Source organism: Coturnix japonica, chromosome 18 (assembly GCF_054131305.1).
Source record: "Coturnix japonica strain WE chromosome 18, WE-NBRP24, whole genome shotgun sequence".
In the NCBI taxonomy this organism is placed as follows: domain Eukaryota; kingdom Metazoa; phylum Chordata; class Aves; order Galliformes; family Phasianidae; genus Coturnix; species Coturnix japonica.
In genome coordinates, this window is record NC_140680.1 from 14,533,471 (window position 1) to 14,547,538 (window position 14,068).

Genomic DNA, 14,068 nt, shown 5'->3' on the forward strand with positions numbered 1-14,068 from the left:
ACGGGCCTTGCGAGCAACCAGCGCCCCGCGTTCTCGTAGCGCCGTTGTGTGACAGCGCGGCGGACCAATCGGCGCCCGAAACTCCGGCGGGACGCGTGACTGACGTTGCGAGCAGCCAATCGGCTCTCGGAAAGTTCAGGAAGCGAAGCCAGGGGCGCGGGGCGGGGCAGGGGGCTCAAACCGCCTCGGCGTGTGCTCTCAAGGCAGCATGCTGGGAACGCGTGACGTCACTCGGAGCGGCGGCCGCCCGGACCAATAGCTCGCGGCCGTGGGGCGCCCCCGGCCAATGGGCGCGGGCAGCGCGGCGGGTGGGCGGTGCGGCGGCGCGGCCGGGTAGGGTGTGAGAAGTTAGTGGCGCCGCTGCGGTGCCGTGAGGGACGGAGACGGCTGGGCTGTGCGAGCGGCGGCGGCCCCGGATCAGCGCGATGCTCACGGACGGCACCGCCGCCCCCCTCGGTGACGAGGAGATCGACTCGGTCGCTCCCCGCGCTCCGCCCGCCGCCGAGCCGCCCGTCGCGGCCGGGCCCTCCCCGCTGGGGCTGCGGGCCGTGCGCCTCTTCGGGGAGGCCGGGCCCGGCGGTCCCGGAGGCCCCGGCGCGCCCGCGGCCGGCGAGGCCGCCCTCGACTTCAAGCTGGCGGCCGCCGTGTTGCGGAGCGGGGGCGGCGGCTCCGGCAGCGACGAGGACGAGGTGTCCGAGGTGAGCGATCCGCGGCCGAGCCCGGCCGCCGCTTCCTGACAGGCCCGGCCTCCCGCCGCCGCCCGCCCCGGCTGCTCCCCGCCTCCCCGCCCGGCGCGGGGGTCGCGGCCCGCGGCTCTCTATGGCGGCTGTCCATGGCTGCTCTCAATGGCTGCTCTCCATGGCTGCTCTCAATGGCTGCTCTCCATGGCGGCTCTCCACGGCCGGGCCTCCCCGCCCCCGGCCGGGCCTCCCCGCGGCCTGAGGCGTGAGCGGCCGCACCGGAGCCGCGGGGGCGGGGTCCCGGCGACGAGCACGGGTTCTTCCGCCGAGGCCGGGGAGAGGGGCTCGGCTCCGGGGTGGAGCGGAGCGGCCGGGCCTGCGCCCGCGGCCTCCTCTCGGCGTGCGGGGGGTGGGCGCGGGCCGAGCTCTGGGAGCGGTTCCCCCTTTGAGCCGCGTTCCGGGCGGTGGGTGAGGTTCTCCCGCGAGCAGAGGGCATCTCTTCTGCGGGAGCAGAATGAAGCCTCCAGCCCCCGGTATTGTCGCGCTGGGCTCTGGAGGAGGAGTCTGTGGCTCCCAGACCGCTGAATTCCTGGTAGATGCAGTTCTGTGGAGTAGAAGTCTTTACCCGACGTCCTCTTTCCAGAAGAAATGGAATGGAGTAATGAAGATGTTTCCCTTTGATCTGCCATAACTGTGGAGGGTTCCAAGGGGAAGGTGTGTGGGAGGGACTGTAGCCCCATCCCAGCCCGACTGGAGCATTGTTGGCCCTCGAAGCTTGCATCTGGGACGGCTTTGTGTGGCCTAGGGAGAGATGGCCTCATCCATGACTGCTGCCCACTCATCACACACCAAGGGGTGAATCTAACTGCCTTTGTTGTGTCTTCTAGAAAGAAGAGCTAGGATCTCAGCCACTGCTGTAGCACTTAATGTTCTTTTAGTGGGTTTTGGGGGAAAGTGGCCATCACTTGGAAGTGTGTTGTGGCTTTGGTGTTTTGTGCCTCTGTGTGTTTCTGCAGGATTAGGAAGATGATAGACAGTGCAATATGAGGGCTGGGAGCAGGTACTTAAGTGTGTGCACGTGTTTCTTTGGAGGAAATGGAAGGAGGGGAGCCTACATCTTTCCTCGTGTGTCTGAATTTTCTGCCTTCCATTGATCATCTTATGCCCAGCCCAGCTGAGGTCTGAACTGACGAGTTTGAATTAAAAAGTGATTAGACTGACACAGACCCACATTTCTGCCTTGCTTGTGGGTTGACACAGGATACATAACTATGCTCAAAATCTAATGGTCAAGCAGATAAAACTCACTTGGGAAGAATGTTCCTTAGCAGTCTGGTGTTGTGAGTGTGAGGTGGTACAGGTTTACATTTTGAGAGGTCTTCCTCTTTTGGGAAGGTGGTCGGCCTTCTGGGAGCCAATAGGACACAAGTAACTCAGGAGTTTCCTCTGCCTGGGATGTCTTTTGTGTCTGCTCGCTCACATGTTAATGTATCCTTGAGAGTGCAACACTAGTTACAGAACCTGGAAAATGCTGTGGAAAGGACAATGTAACAATGTGGCTTTCCTTTCAAGATGGAAATGGTAGAGCTCTGCTATTCTGTTTCAGCCCACATCTTCAGGTGTGAAGATTGAGCTGCTGGGGTGTTCATAAGCACTCGGTCTTTTGAGTTACATCAAGCTTTAAGAGCATTTATTTGAAATGTGTTATCAAAATGAAGTTGAAGTTAAAACACTTGGAGATTTCTAGAGCGCAGTTAGAGGAGTTGGGCCAGTCTCTGAGGCTGAACTCGCTTGGGGGATTCTTGGGTTTTGTGTCTCTGACTGTGGGGAGCAATGTGGAGAAGGGACGTGAATGGGAAGAATGTGTCTTGTGCCTGTCCAGCCTTGCTGGGGTATGGGACACAGTCCTGAGGGCCAGAAGTGAATTTTCAGTTTTCTGCTGTGAGTGTGAGAACTCAAGAAGCACCTGTTGCCAACGTGTTGTGGGCTTTTTTGGGCTTTTTTGGGCTTTGACTTTTTGCCTTTTTTTTTTTGCCTTTTTTTTTTTTTTCTTTCTCCCAGTTGTTTTGTTTTTGAACAAATTAAAGACAACAGAACTATTGGGATGGAACACTGCAGTTCTTGAGTTGCACTGCTTTGAAAACCCAGTGACTGTTTGGACTGTGGTCTCGTGTAATGAGTCACTGATCTGGGTGTATGCCTTCAGCTGCTGCCACTGTGTGAAATTAGTGGGAATGAGAAGAGAATGAAATAAATAATGAGAACGTTTGCCATGTGGCCTTAATCTGTGCTCTTTACTTTTGAAGCCTTGAAAATCATGGTGCAGTGTTCTGTAGGCTGTGCCATGTCTGTGCATTGGTACTTGATTCTCTGTTTCTGTGTATTAGTCTGAGTGTAAAGTAATTAGATTTAGTTAAAATGGCAGATCAAGTAAAAAAAAGTCATCAGAGAATTTCAGGAAGAACATAATGAGGTTTTTAACTAGAGAAGGTAAAGAGCAATAATGGATTTTAGCTTAACTCTTCAGAAGATGCGTTGTGTTTCTTACATTGGGTGTTCAGGTAGTTTTGGTGGGAGTGCTGTCCCGTTTTTACAGGTGAAGCCACATGAGGAGTGGGTGCTGTGTTTATCATATGTTGCAAAATGGGGAGGAAGAATGGAGCTTTCTGGTGTCCCAGCTCAGTGCCTGCTTGCAGCAGGGAGCTGCTTCAGCTGCTCAGGAAAACAGAGTCTGGGCTGGGTGCTGTGCAACTGGGCTGTGAGAGGTCTGGAAGATGAAATTCAAATGGAGTATTTTCTAGAATTACCAGTTAAAATTATCACATGCAAACAGTAAGAATTGCAAGCTGAAGCATGCCTTTGGCCATGAGAAGAGGAGGCCAGGAGGCTTTCTGCTGTTCCTGTGTAAAATAGAAGGGAAGCCGTGGTTCTCTTGGTGCTTGGAGAGACTTTCAGCCAGAGTTGTGTTCTGAGTGGCAGAGTGGCTCTGGCCTCGGTGCTTGGGGCATGGTTTAGGATTTGGATGCAGCTGGCTGCTCACTTGGAGTGAAATTTTGATGCATCTTTGAGTGTACTCTTACCAGGCCTTGTGAGTTCTGCTGGCACTTAAGAGTGGTGCCAAAGGCATGAGTGCAAAGCAGGCTTTGTGATACTGGTTGCGGAGCCTGTAGGTCAGGGTGAAGGCATGCTGTCAGGGCAGTGATTAATAGTGCACGTATGTGGAATCCACGGGGTCCTCAGTCATGGAGGACTTCCGGCTGCAGAGCCTGCAGAGTTTTACCAAACTGTGTCTTGGAAGAAAACTGGGCCATAGACAAGTGGAGCTGAAGCAAGTGATAAATACGGCAGTGTTAGTGCTTGCAAGATTGTGTGGTTTGCTGATCTGTTGTGAATCAAGTATGGGAAGCCAGCTGTGCTGACAAACGTTCTGAATGATCTCAGAGCCTTGTTCAGTACACGGCCTTTGGGGATGAGTGTATAGGTGCAGCAAGTGCCCCGGTGTGCTCCTCAGGGCTCAGCCACCCAATGGCAACCAGAGCTCACTGGCCCTCAGCCATGAAGCCAGCCTGCATCTTGGTCTCTCTCTCCAGAGTAAGTCGCCTGCCTCCTCCAGCTTGCCTTACTTAAGCCTCTACCTATTGCATAAGCCTCTGGGGATATTTACATAAAGCATAATTAAAAATCAGACATAACATACCTCCTGCAATGGGCAGAATTATTAGTTGAATGGCATTCACTCCAGATTGGTTCAGTACTTGGGGTTTTTGTCTGGGGCTTAAGTCATTTTTTCACAAATTCTAGGTCTTCTAATTTTTTTTTGGGGGGGGGTGGGGGGACCAAGGTAAGTACTCAGTTTGCTTTAAATTGTTAATGTACTCTATTAAAGTTATTGCTATATCACCGAACCCTATTAACATGGCACTGCTTAAATGGTCTAAACAATGCATCTCTGACTTGAGGTCAATTGAATGCTTACAAATTTCAGGTTTAGTGTATTATTTAAAATAACATAACTAGCAATTTCTTAACCATAAGGAATAGGAATTCAGGAAGTTGATGCACACAAAGTTCAGCTGGGCAGAAAAGGCTTTCCTCTTTCCTCTGAAAATCTATCAGTTGATGTTTTTCTTATTTTTAATAGCTCTTCCAAAATTCAGGAAATAAGAGGTGGAACAAAATGGAAAATCTTCTGGAATTATTAATTGATAGAAAGCACAGAGGGATAATAGTGTTAGATTTCTCAAAGCATTCGGAGGCTTAATGGCTGATAGCCATTTAGTAGTGTATTTGCTCATGCTCAGCCTGATTAGAATCAGAATATCTGGAGTTCGAAGGGACCACTAAGGGTCATGGACTCCGGCTCCTGGCTCTGTGCAGGAACATGTGAAATCCAGACCACAGGAGAGCTTTATCCAGATGCTTCTTGAGACATGGGTGTTGTGTCCCCAGGGAGCCCACTCTGTGCCCGCCGCCCTCTGGTGCGGAGCCTTGTCCAGATTTCTTGATGACCTTCCATCACAGCCCCGTGCCGATTCTAGGGAAATGCCGGTAATTGTTGCAGTTAGTTTGGCAGTCTGACCCATGGTAGCCAGAACTAATCTGTTTACTTGTAGTTAATACTTCCATTTCAATAAGACTTAAAAATGAAATTATTTCTAATGTTTCTTGCAGCATTCTGACTTCCCTTCAGTGCGCCTTGACCCAGTTGATTACATGATCTAACATAAATGTCAGCAACCTTTTTAATGATAGCTGTAGAAAATAAATGTGAAACACTACTATTTAATTATATAAACATGCAGTGCATCCCCTTGCAAAGACTTACCAAAATGTAGCAGAACATCTATATCTAGTTGCAGATTTGCACGTGGGTGCAAATTACTAGTTACTGTCGGTAACAGAGGAGAAGGGTTCATCTGGGCATTAGTGAAAAACAAGACTATTGCTGGCAAATGTGGAGACTTAAAGTGGGGCCACCCAGCTGCTCTCCCCTGAAACTGGCATCAGGATGCTCTCCTCGCTTCCGTCCTCATCTCGGACAATCCTGTGTTTAGAGGTCAAGCCATCCTTGTGACGTTCAGTTAAGAAAAGAGTAGGTGTGGAGGGAAGGGAAATAGGTGCTCCTTTAGCGCATGCATGTGGCCTGACCTTTATGCCCAGGAGCAGCTACGTTACTTGCTTGGCATGTTTGGTGAGGGAGTTCAGAACTGGGTTTTGGCTCCTGCAGGTGAGAAGCCTGTGTGGCTTTAATCTTAGTAGGTCATTTTGAGTTCTTGTAACATATGTGAAGATACCTCAGGAATATTAAGCTGTTGTTGGAGGGGAGCAGAAGTGACTCTTACTGTGAAACTGAGGAAAGTCTGACAGGCAAAGAAGGCAACTTTCCTAGGCTCATTTCTGAATCGTAACTTCACGAAGCAGGTAAAATAACTTTGTATGTTTGAGAACTATTTGCAGAACTCAGTGTGTAAGTCGAGTTCCAGAGCTGAAGCTTTAGTAACATGCTTCACTTTTGCCTACGTGGATCCTTGTGAATGGGTGGATAACAGCTCAAGTGCACTGTTGCAGATACCGTCTGAAGTCCTTCTTGAAGCTCATCTTCCTAACTGAGATGCTCGCTACCATAACAGTTCAGAAATTAGTTCAAGTTATGTACATTTAGGAATTTTGTGAAAAGTTTTGGCTTGAGAGGCTATTTTTAATGGAAACTTTTTCATTGAATGCCTCATGTCCATGGTCTTTTGTGATTAAAGATTAATTTAACTTCTAGAAGATAAAAGTACTGTTTTCTATAGCTGTGGTGTAATACCACGCTGCCTTTGAATTAGAGGCAAATAGTGGGTAGAGGTGAATTAATGTTTGGGTTTAAAGATTCATTTCATTAGGGTGATATGCTTGCTTGAGCTATAACCTCTTGGTGCATGGCAGTAATAGGTGGCTCTTTGTTCTGTGTTTATTTTTTCTCCCTGTTTGTTGTGGAGGTTTCATTTTGGGTATAATTGGAGGGATACTGAGCAAGTGAATTCTGTAGAAGAAATGTGCCATATAGGAGGATATTGTCTTCCTTTTACTCTTGCACCTTATTACTTAATGTTAGTTGAGAAAATATTTATTTATTTTTTAAAAGTACTTAGGAATATTTTCAATAGAAATACTCAACTTCCTCTTTTTTATTACAGTATTCTGCATCTTCTGGTCAGATGTGTATGGAAATCATTATTACTAAAAATGTAAATAATAGGATTGGTTCTGTACTGAATCCTTTTAATTGCTTTTCAGGGACTGAGGCCTCTTATTTTTCGCCCTTCTCTTTTAGGAGGGATTTGTGCAGCTTGTTTTTCAAACTTCTTTTTATCTTTAGCTCTTTCTGAACACCGTTACCCTGAAGCAGTGTCCTACACTGGGCGACACTGCCCACAGTTGAGTTACTGCATTGTGTCTCTTGGAGAAGCAGGTGGGAATGAACACGGGTAGCTGGCTGTTCCCAGCAGGAGGGATTTGGGAAGTTACTAAGCTGTGCCAGTCTATAGGAGAGGTGATTCACTGTTTGTCAAGTAAAAATGGGTGTTTTACTATGTGATGAATGGTGTGCCAACTGAAGAGTCCCTCTGAGATTTTCTGTGTGGGCTTTTTTTAAATTTTTTATTTTTATATATATATATATATATATACTGTTTCCTAGGTATTAAGCTTCAACTAGACCAGTGAGTTATTCTCATTTACATTCAGTAAAACAGAGGGATTGCTAATTAACTAAGAGTTTCCTCCAGGAAAATCCCTAACCCTGTTGAACCTTTCCCTTTCCAAGTTCATGAATAAAATCTTACATGGCTGGTAGGTGGTAAATCTACTTTTCGTGTCCAAGTGAGAGGAGATGAGCTGCTGGGGCTGAATGGTCTGTCTGGTGTCTTAGCATCCTCAGAGCTCACTGCTCTGCGTGTGTGCATTTGGTGTTATGAGATAGCATGTGGAAAGGGCATCTGTGAAATGGCCACTTAACATCTTGGACTTGTTAGTTTAAGATCAATACTGTGTATGGAATGCACATGCTTTACTTGGTTTTCTGAAATAGTTACATTTCAAAGCCCTGTTACTGCCACCTGTAGAGTTTTCAGTGCAGTGGATTTTAGATATGCGGGATCTGTGCTATGTTGTTCGGTATGATAGGTGTTTTAAATGGCTCTCTGATGGATCTGTAGTTACATGATAGTTTTTGGTGGTTTTGCAGTAGCAGAGCACACACAGACTTGTTTATAGATGCCTTGGAAAATGTCTGCCACTAGCTTCAGCTCTGAGAATGGAAGAAATGCCGGCGTGAATTTCAGTTCGATATGAGCCTCTAGGTAACTTAACATTGAGTTATTTTAAATGTTGAGATCCTCTCTGCCTGAAAGAGAGGTTGATGTGGGAATGGATTATCAAATTGTTAGACCAGGGCTTATTCAAGGGGTTTTTATGTATGGTTTTGAGTGCTGGAGCACTGGCCCCCTCTGGAGCAATGGCAGACCTGGAAAAGTCATCTACATGTGATTTATTTATTTTTTTAAATTAAGTTTGTGTGTTGATATATGTAAGATGTTTCTTGAAGAGATGGCTCAGAACAATTGCTGTCTCAATGGGTGTCAGCTTTTACATCAGAATCATAGAATAACATAAAAATTGCGTGTGTTTCCTTCACTCGATTCAATTTCAGACATTATAACACTTGAGCAAGGAAGCCTTAGCTACACTGAAACTGAAAACATGCTTTAGATTGTATTCAGTCAGCATATTGAGGGTGTAAACCTGTTGAGATGGGGAAAGCAAAGGGGCTATTTTTCTAATAGGTGCTTATCTGTTATAGCAGTAGATAAAATTGAACACTGAAAACATGTCTTAGAGTGAGTTGAAACAGAACATATGAAAACAAGTAGCACTTAGCGTAAGTTCTCATTTCAGATAGTAAGGTCTGCTTGTCTCCATTTGGTGTTTGGTATGGAGACTGTATGTGTCAATATCAGGCTCTTGGTTTAGTGTGAATTCTGAATGGCTTTTGGTTTCAGTTTTGTAAATGGCAGCTCCTAGTTGCAAAAGGAGATTCTTATGTGGATTAGAAGTTACTCATAATTCTGTTTCTTTTTATCAGGTGTTTGTCTAAGTGACTTAAAAGAGCAGCACTTCCTCTAATAAAGTTCTTTTAATGTTTCCTGCCTTGTACCAGGAGGATGCGACCACAAAACTATGGGTATAGCTGTGTGTTGGGTCACCTGCTGTGTTATAATAAAAGTGAATTGCTTATTTCTTGTTCATAGACAGCTTTGTCCAGAGGCTGATGGATGATATAAGATACAGTGTAGCCTGTAATATCTAAAGCTACTTAAATTGGCATGGTGTAAGCTAGTGCCTGTGGATTGCTTAAGAGAGATATTGGGTAAGTGGTTAAATTTGCCTGAATCTTTTGACACGCACTTGGTCATGAATCTTGCTTTTGCATTTTCTTTTAGTATTAACACAAAGAAATGGAAACCCTAGGATGATGAATCTCTGACATGGGAGAGTAGTCTCACACAGCCTTAACTTTTATTTATTCCTTCATCTGCGTGTTTCAGATACTACCTATAACCGTGAGAGCTCCCTTAGATCCTTGTGGTGCTGGGCTCCAGGTCCTTGGCTAGAGCTGCCTTGCCAGAGGAGCAGCTGAGGGGTGTCAGGTCTGCCTTGCTGTTGCTGGAGCACCCACCACCTCAAGTGGACCATACTTTGTGTCCACACTTGTGTTACCTTTGTATCAGCATTTGCAAAATGAATTGCTATTTTGAAATAAGGTTGGGGCCGAGCTCCCATATCTTCTTGTGCCATTATCGAATAACTGCTCAATATATATTGGAATAGAGGCTGTCTTTCAGATAATCCAGATGTATTTTATTCAACTTTCTATTGTAGTTGGAGCTAAATGGATTTGAGCCATCTGATTTGCTGTCAGCTAAAGCAACTCTTTGCAGAGCTCAGGGAGTTTGCAGGTACTAACAGGTCCCCTGAAATCTGGGGTCAGACAGTAACCAGGGTTGCAGGCTCAGGAAGAGCTAACATGATTTGGTGGCTTGCTCTTCCCAAAAGAGATTTGTTCCAGCTCCTAAAACACTGCCTTTGTAAGCTGGAAATTCAGTAGAGTAGTAGAAAACTATCAGCTTCCCTTTTTCCCCCAGTTTTTCTGCCGTGTTAGTGTTAATTCATCTCGTGAGGATGTGTTTGATATCTGCCTTGTGGTAGGATTAGCATTGACTGGAAATGATGCTTCAGCCACTCTGGGCTTTCTCTGCTGATGTGATATCTCCAAGTACACAGTAACTGCTGAGTGCTGGCAGTAGCCCTAGTAAGCATGAGATCCAGAACTGGAAGTTGTGTGGTGATTAATAGATTTTAGTGACTTAATTTTTCTTGGGCTATTTTAAATTGAGGAAACAGCCTTCAGAATTTACAGTTCAAGCCTTAACAGAGATGGTGTATCTCTGTAATCGTGGCTGAATTGTCATTTACATTGTTTAAATGACTCTGAAGTGTTCTTTCCCTTAGCTTTGAAGTGCCAAGGGAAGGTAGCATAGCGAGGTCCCCCTGGGAAGTTATGTGGAAATATATATGTTTCTGGATGGTTTTCTGCCTTTTAACCCTTCTCTTGGGAATGAAATAGAAGTGCCAAGATTATATTTCAGTATAGTTGTAAGAGTATTTGACTGATACTGTTGAGTTTTGAGGGATTGATGTTAAGTACTGCTTATAGCATAGTTAAACGAGGCCTGTGTGCAATCTGCCCTGGGACTGGGGCTCCCAGTGCCAGCCTTGCACTTTGCTGTCTCCTCGGGCTGATTATTTTCAGTAATTTTAAAGCTGACATTCTTTAAATGTGGAATTCAAAGGTGTTTTATGGCAAATTTGAAAACCACAACAGTGGTGCATTAGTTCACATCTGCTGTCTTTCCAGTACTCCCAAGGTCTTTAAGCAGGAATGATGATAAAGTAGTAGTCAGATGTTGGCATTCAGTGCAATAGAGAACGTGGCAGTGTAAACAGAGGGGTAGGATTATTAAAGAAAGCCACAGTATATTCTTACTTTGATACTTATACAGTGCTGTACATCTTAAATATTGAATGAAAATAGTTTAAATGTAGATGGTCTTTTTCCACTTTGTAATTGTGAAGTTTCAGCCTGTGATACAGCTTTCTGAAAGAAGCTGGGTTGCTGTGTACATTAAGATATATTTGAGTTATATCCAAATGGAATTGGTATAGAAATGACTAGGAAGGGTTACCCAGTTCAGAAACTGGGTAGTAGTTTGTTGGCACTGTGATGTTGCTTTGGGGTCTGCAGCCCTGCAGGTACTCCAAGTTCAATGGGTAAAGGCCTGGCTCTGCAGGGGGTGTTTGTTGCTCACTGCGTATCTGGGAAACTCAAGTTCTAGGGGGTGATTTAGTAGCAGCTTTGTCCTACCTATTGACTCTTGTCAAGATGGTCTTCCAGAAGCAGCGGTTTGGAGTGAGCAGTCCTTGTGGTTACCCTTGTGTGCCGGAGAAGGGATGGTGCGGGTGCGGCCGCAGCGGGAAGATTCCCATCACTGCTCTGTCCTGTCAGGAGCAAGCTGGTGGGAGCAGTCCAGCAGTCCAGTCCCAGTATTCTGGGAAAATACTGCTTGTGTCAGAAACCTGCAACAACAACAGCACAAAAAAAAAAAAAAAAAGTAATAATTTCAGTGCAGCACAGAAAAGATCAGTTTAGACTTGAAAATAGAAATGTGTTCCTACCCTTACATGCCTTTGCCAATCTTAGAAGAATGGCTAATGTTATTTTTGATGTTAGCACTTGCCAAGTTGCCTTTACATACCCCTGACCTGGGGTGAACTCACTCACGGTATTAACGTATAAATACTATTGGGGCAGAGTCCAGATAGCTGTGAATTTGGCTGGGGGGGAGGACCCTGTGGTGTAACTGGATCTGCAGAGCTGAGGGATTGCTGCAGCCCTTGGCAGGATGTCAGACAAGCCCTCCGTTCTCCTGGTTGAGGTGCAGTGCTGCAGTGGGGCTCAGGTCCCAAACAGTGTGTTGGGAGTGTTACTGAGAATCGTTCCTGCTCGTAGTTAGTTTGGAATTGGAGTGATGTCGTGAGTGTATGTATCCCTGATGAGCATTACCAAGTAAGATGCTTATCAATTGCAACTTGCAAAATAATCCCAAAATAGCACAGTGACCAGTGATTCCTTTGCTTTGCTGCAGATATGTTTACCTAATGTTTGCAATGTGAGCACTGTATTAAAGTGAAATCTATTTGTTTTGTTTGTTTGTTTGTTTTTTGTAATGTATTTGCTATTGTTTGGTTGTTATGTGATCATCACAGGTCGCTTTCACTCACAAGTGGCATTTTGTTGATGAAGGCATTTCTCACTGTGCTGTTAGTGAGAAGGTATTCATCCCCTGTACCATGCCTGTGTGAGAAACTACAGCTGCAGAAATGTCAGATGTTCTGACTTGAAAATACATTGACAATTCTGGCAACATTGGCAATGACATGAATGCTTTAGCAGGCCACATGTGGAATTTCTCTGTTTTCAGAGTTGAGACATGTTTGTATTGTGGATATGTTATTAAGCACTTACTAAGAAAATCAAAACAAAAGCTAACAGTTGTTGCTGGTATGAGCCCTTGCCTCGGGTGCTGCCGCTGTGCTGAGGCTGAAGGGTGAGCTTGTCAGAAGGCAGCCTGAAAGTTTCTGTAGTATTTGTTGTTCTGATGTGAGGTCACATTTTCACACCTTTCAGTATATTTTCAAAAGGGGAGGTGGTTGGTATTATTTTTAGCAGTGTAATTGGAAAAGGGAAAAAGAAAACACAAATACTGACACTTATGATGCAGTACAGCTTCCTATATGGAGTCCTCTGCTAGGTACAATGGGCAGTCACTTGTAAACATGGTGGCATTTTTCTACCAGTCAGTAGGTCGAGTGTGTTGTGGCAGTAGGAGTATTTCTGGCGCACTGAGGAAGCAGAGTTCCATGTGTAGTCTTAGGGGAGCAAAATGGAATACCCTGGAGTGCTCCTGTAGATGTCAATTTTTCCTGAGGTATCTTTGCTTCAGACCTTATTCCAGCAGGGATTCCTTCCATGGGCTGGATGAACATAACTTACAATGTGAATTCTGCAGAGAGGAAGAGTTTTAGTGCATGGATACGTGTCCTGAGTCAGCAGTGTGCACTTGCAGCCCAGAAGGCCAATGGTACAGTGGGTTTCATCAGCAGAGTGGTGGCAACAGGGGGAGGGATGGGATTGGCACCCTCTGCTCTGCCCTCATGAGCACCCATCTGGAGTACTGTGGGGCTCCCAGCACAGGAAAGATGTGGAGCCGTTGGAGAGGGTCCGGGGGAGGGCCACAAATATGACCTAGGGGCTGGGGCACTTCTAGGAAGACAGGCTGAAGGAACTGGCCTTGTTCAGCCTGGAAAAGAAAAGGTTGCAGGGAGGCCTCATTTCAGCCTTCCAGTTTTTTAAGTGAGCTTAGAAATGTGGGGGAAACCCAATTTTTATGTGGATAGATGGTGGTAGGACAAGGGGAAATGCTTTTAAACTAAAGGAAGGGATATTTGGATTAGACGTCAGGGAAGATTTTAACAGAGAGTGCTGAGGTGCTGAAACAGGTTGCTCAGAGAGGCTGTGGATGCCCTGTCCTTGGACGTGTTTCAGATCAGGATGGATGGTCCTGGGTAATCTGATCTAGTACTCCATGTAGCAGCTGGCAACTCTGCCTGTGGCAGGAGGGTTGGAACGTGATGATCCTTGGGATCCCTTCCGAGCCATTCTGTGATTTCTATGATTTCATTCTATTATTTCTATGATCTTTTGCCATGTAGATCTTCTTCCTTTGCAGTAAAAATGCTTATCACTGGTGCAGGTTGTTAATTTTCTGCTCTTTTCCCCTCTTGGCTCTTAATTGACACTGACCATTTTCTTTGTTTTAAGACTTTTGTGTCTCATCTGGATTATCTTAGAAGTCTTACTGCTTAAAACTGTAAGTCATAGCCTGCTGTCTTACCTTTAATGTTTGTGTGTGGGCACACCAGGTACAATACCTGTAAGTTAGGCAACATTGTGCAGATGTGGGACTAACAATCTGTATTCCTGAAAGCTACTCTTACCACCTCCTGCCATGAATACAAAGCTCTTTGTATTAACGTGTGAACACTGTATTGCTCTGGGAACCTGCTGATTGGGGATAATGTTACAGGGTGTTAACATATTAAAAAGGGGGAGACATTAACACAGGTAATCTTGAATAGCGATGCTATATATAGCTCTCCAGACTCACGAGCATCCTTCATACAATAGGGCATTTTACTGAGCCTTTTATTGGGCCTGATTTGATGTG

The 14,068-nt window shown here is 45.7% G+C and overlaps 1 protein-coding gene across 30 annotated transcripts in view; it reads left to right on the forward strand.

The window, feature by feature from the left end:
- Positions 1 to 295: 295 nt before the first annotated feature.
- The window catches only part of ANKHD1 (ankyrin repeat and KH domain containing 1), a 97,386-nt gene continuing 83,613 nt past the window's right edge, over positions 296 to 14,068 (forward strand). For all 30 annotated transcript variants that reach the window (XM_015876173.2, XM_015876164.3, XM_085519336.1 and 27 more), the window contains exon 1: positions 296 to 698. In XM_015876173.2, the coding sequence (XP_015731659.2) occupies positions 426 to 698 (273 nt within the window). In that variant the 5' untranslated portion in view covers positions 296 to 425. The remainder of the gene's footprint in view (positions 699 to 14,068) is intronic.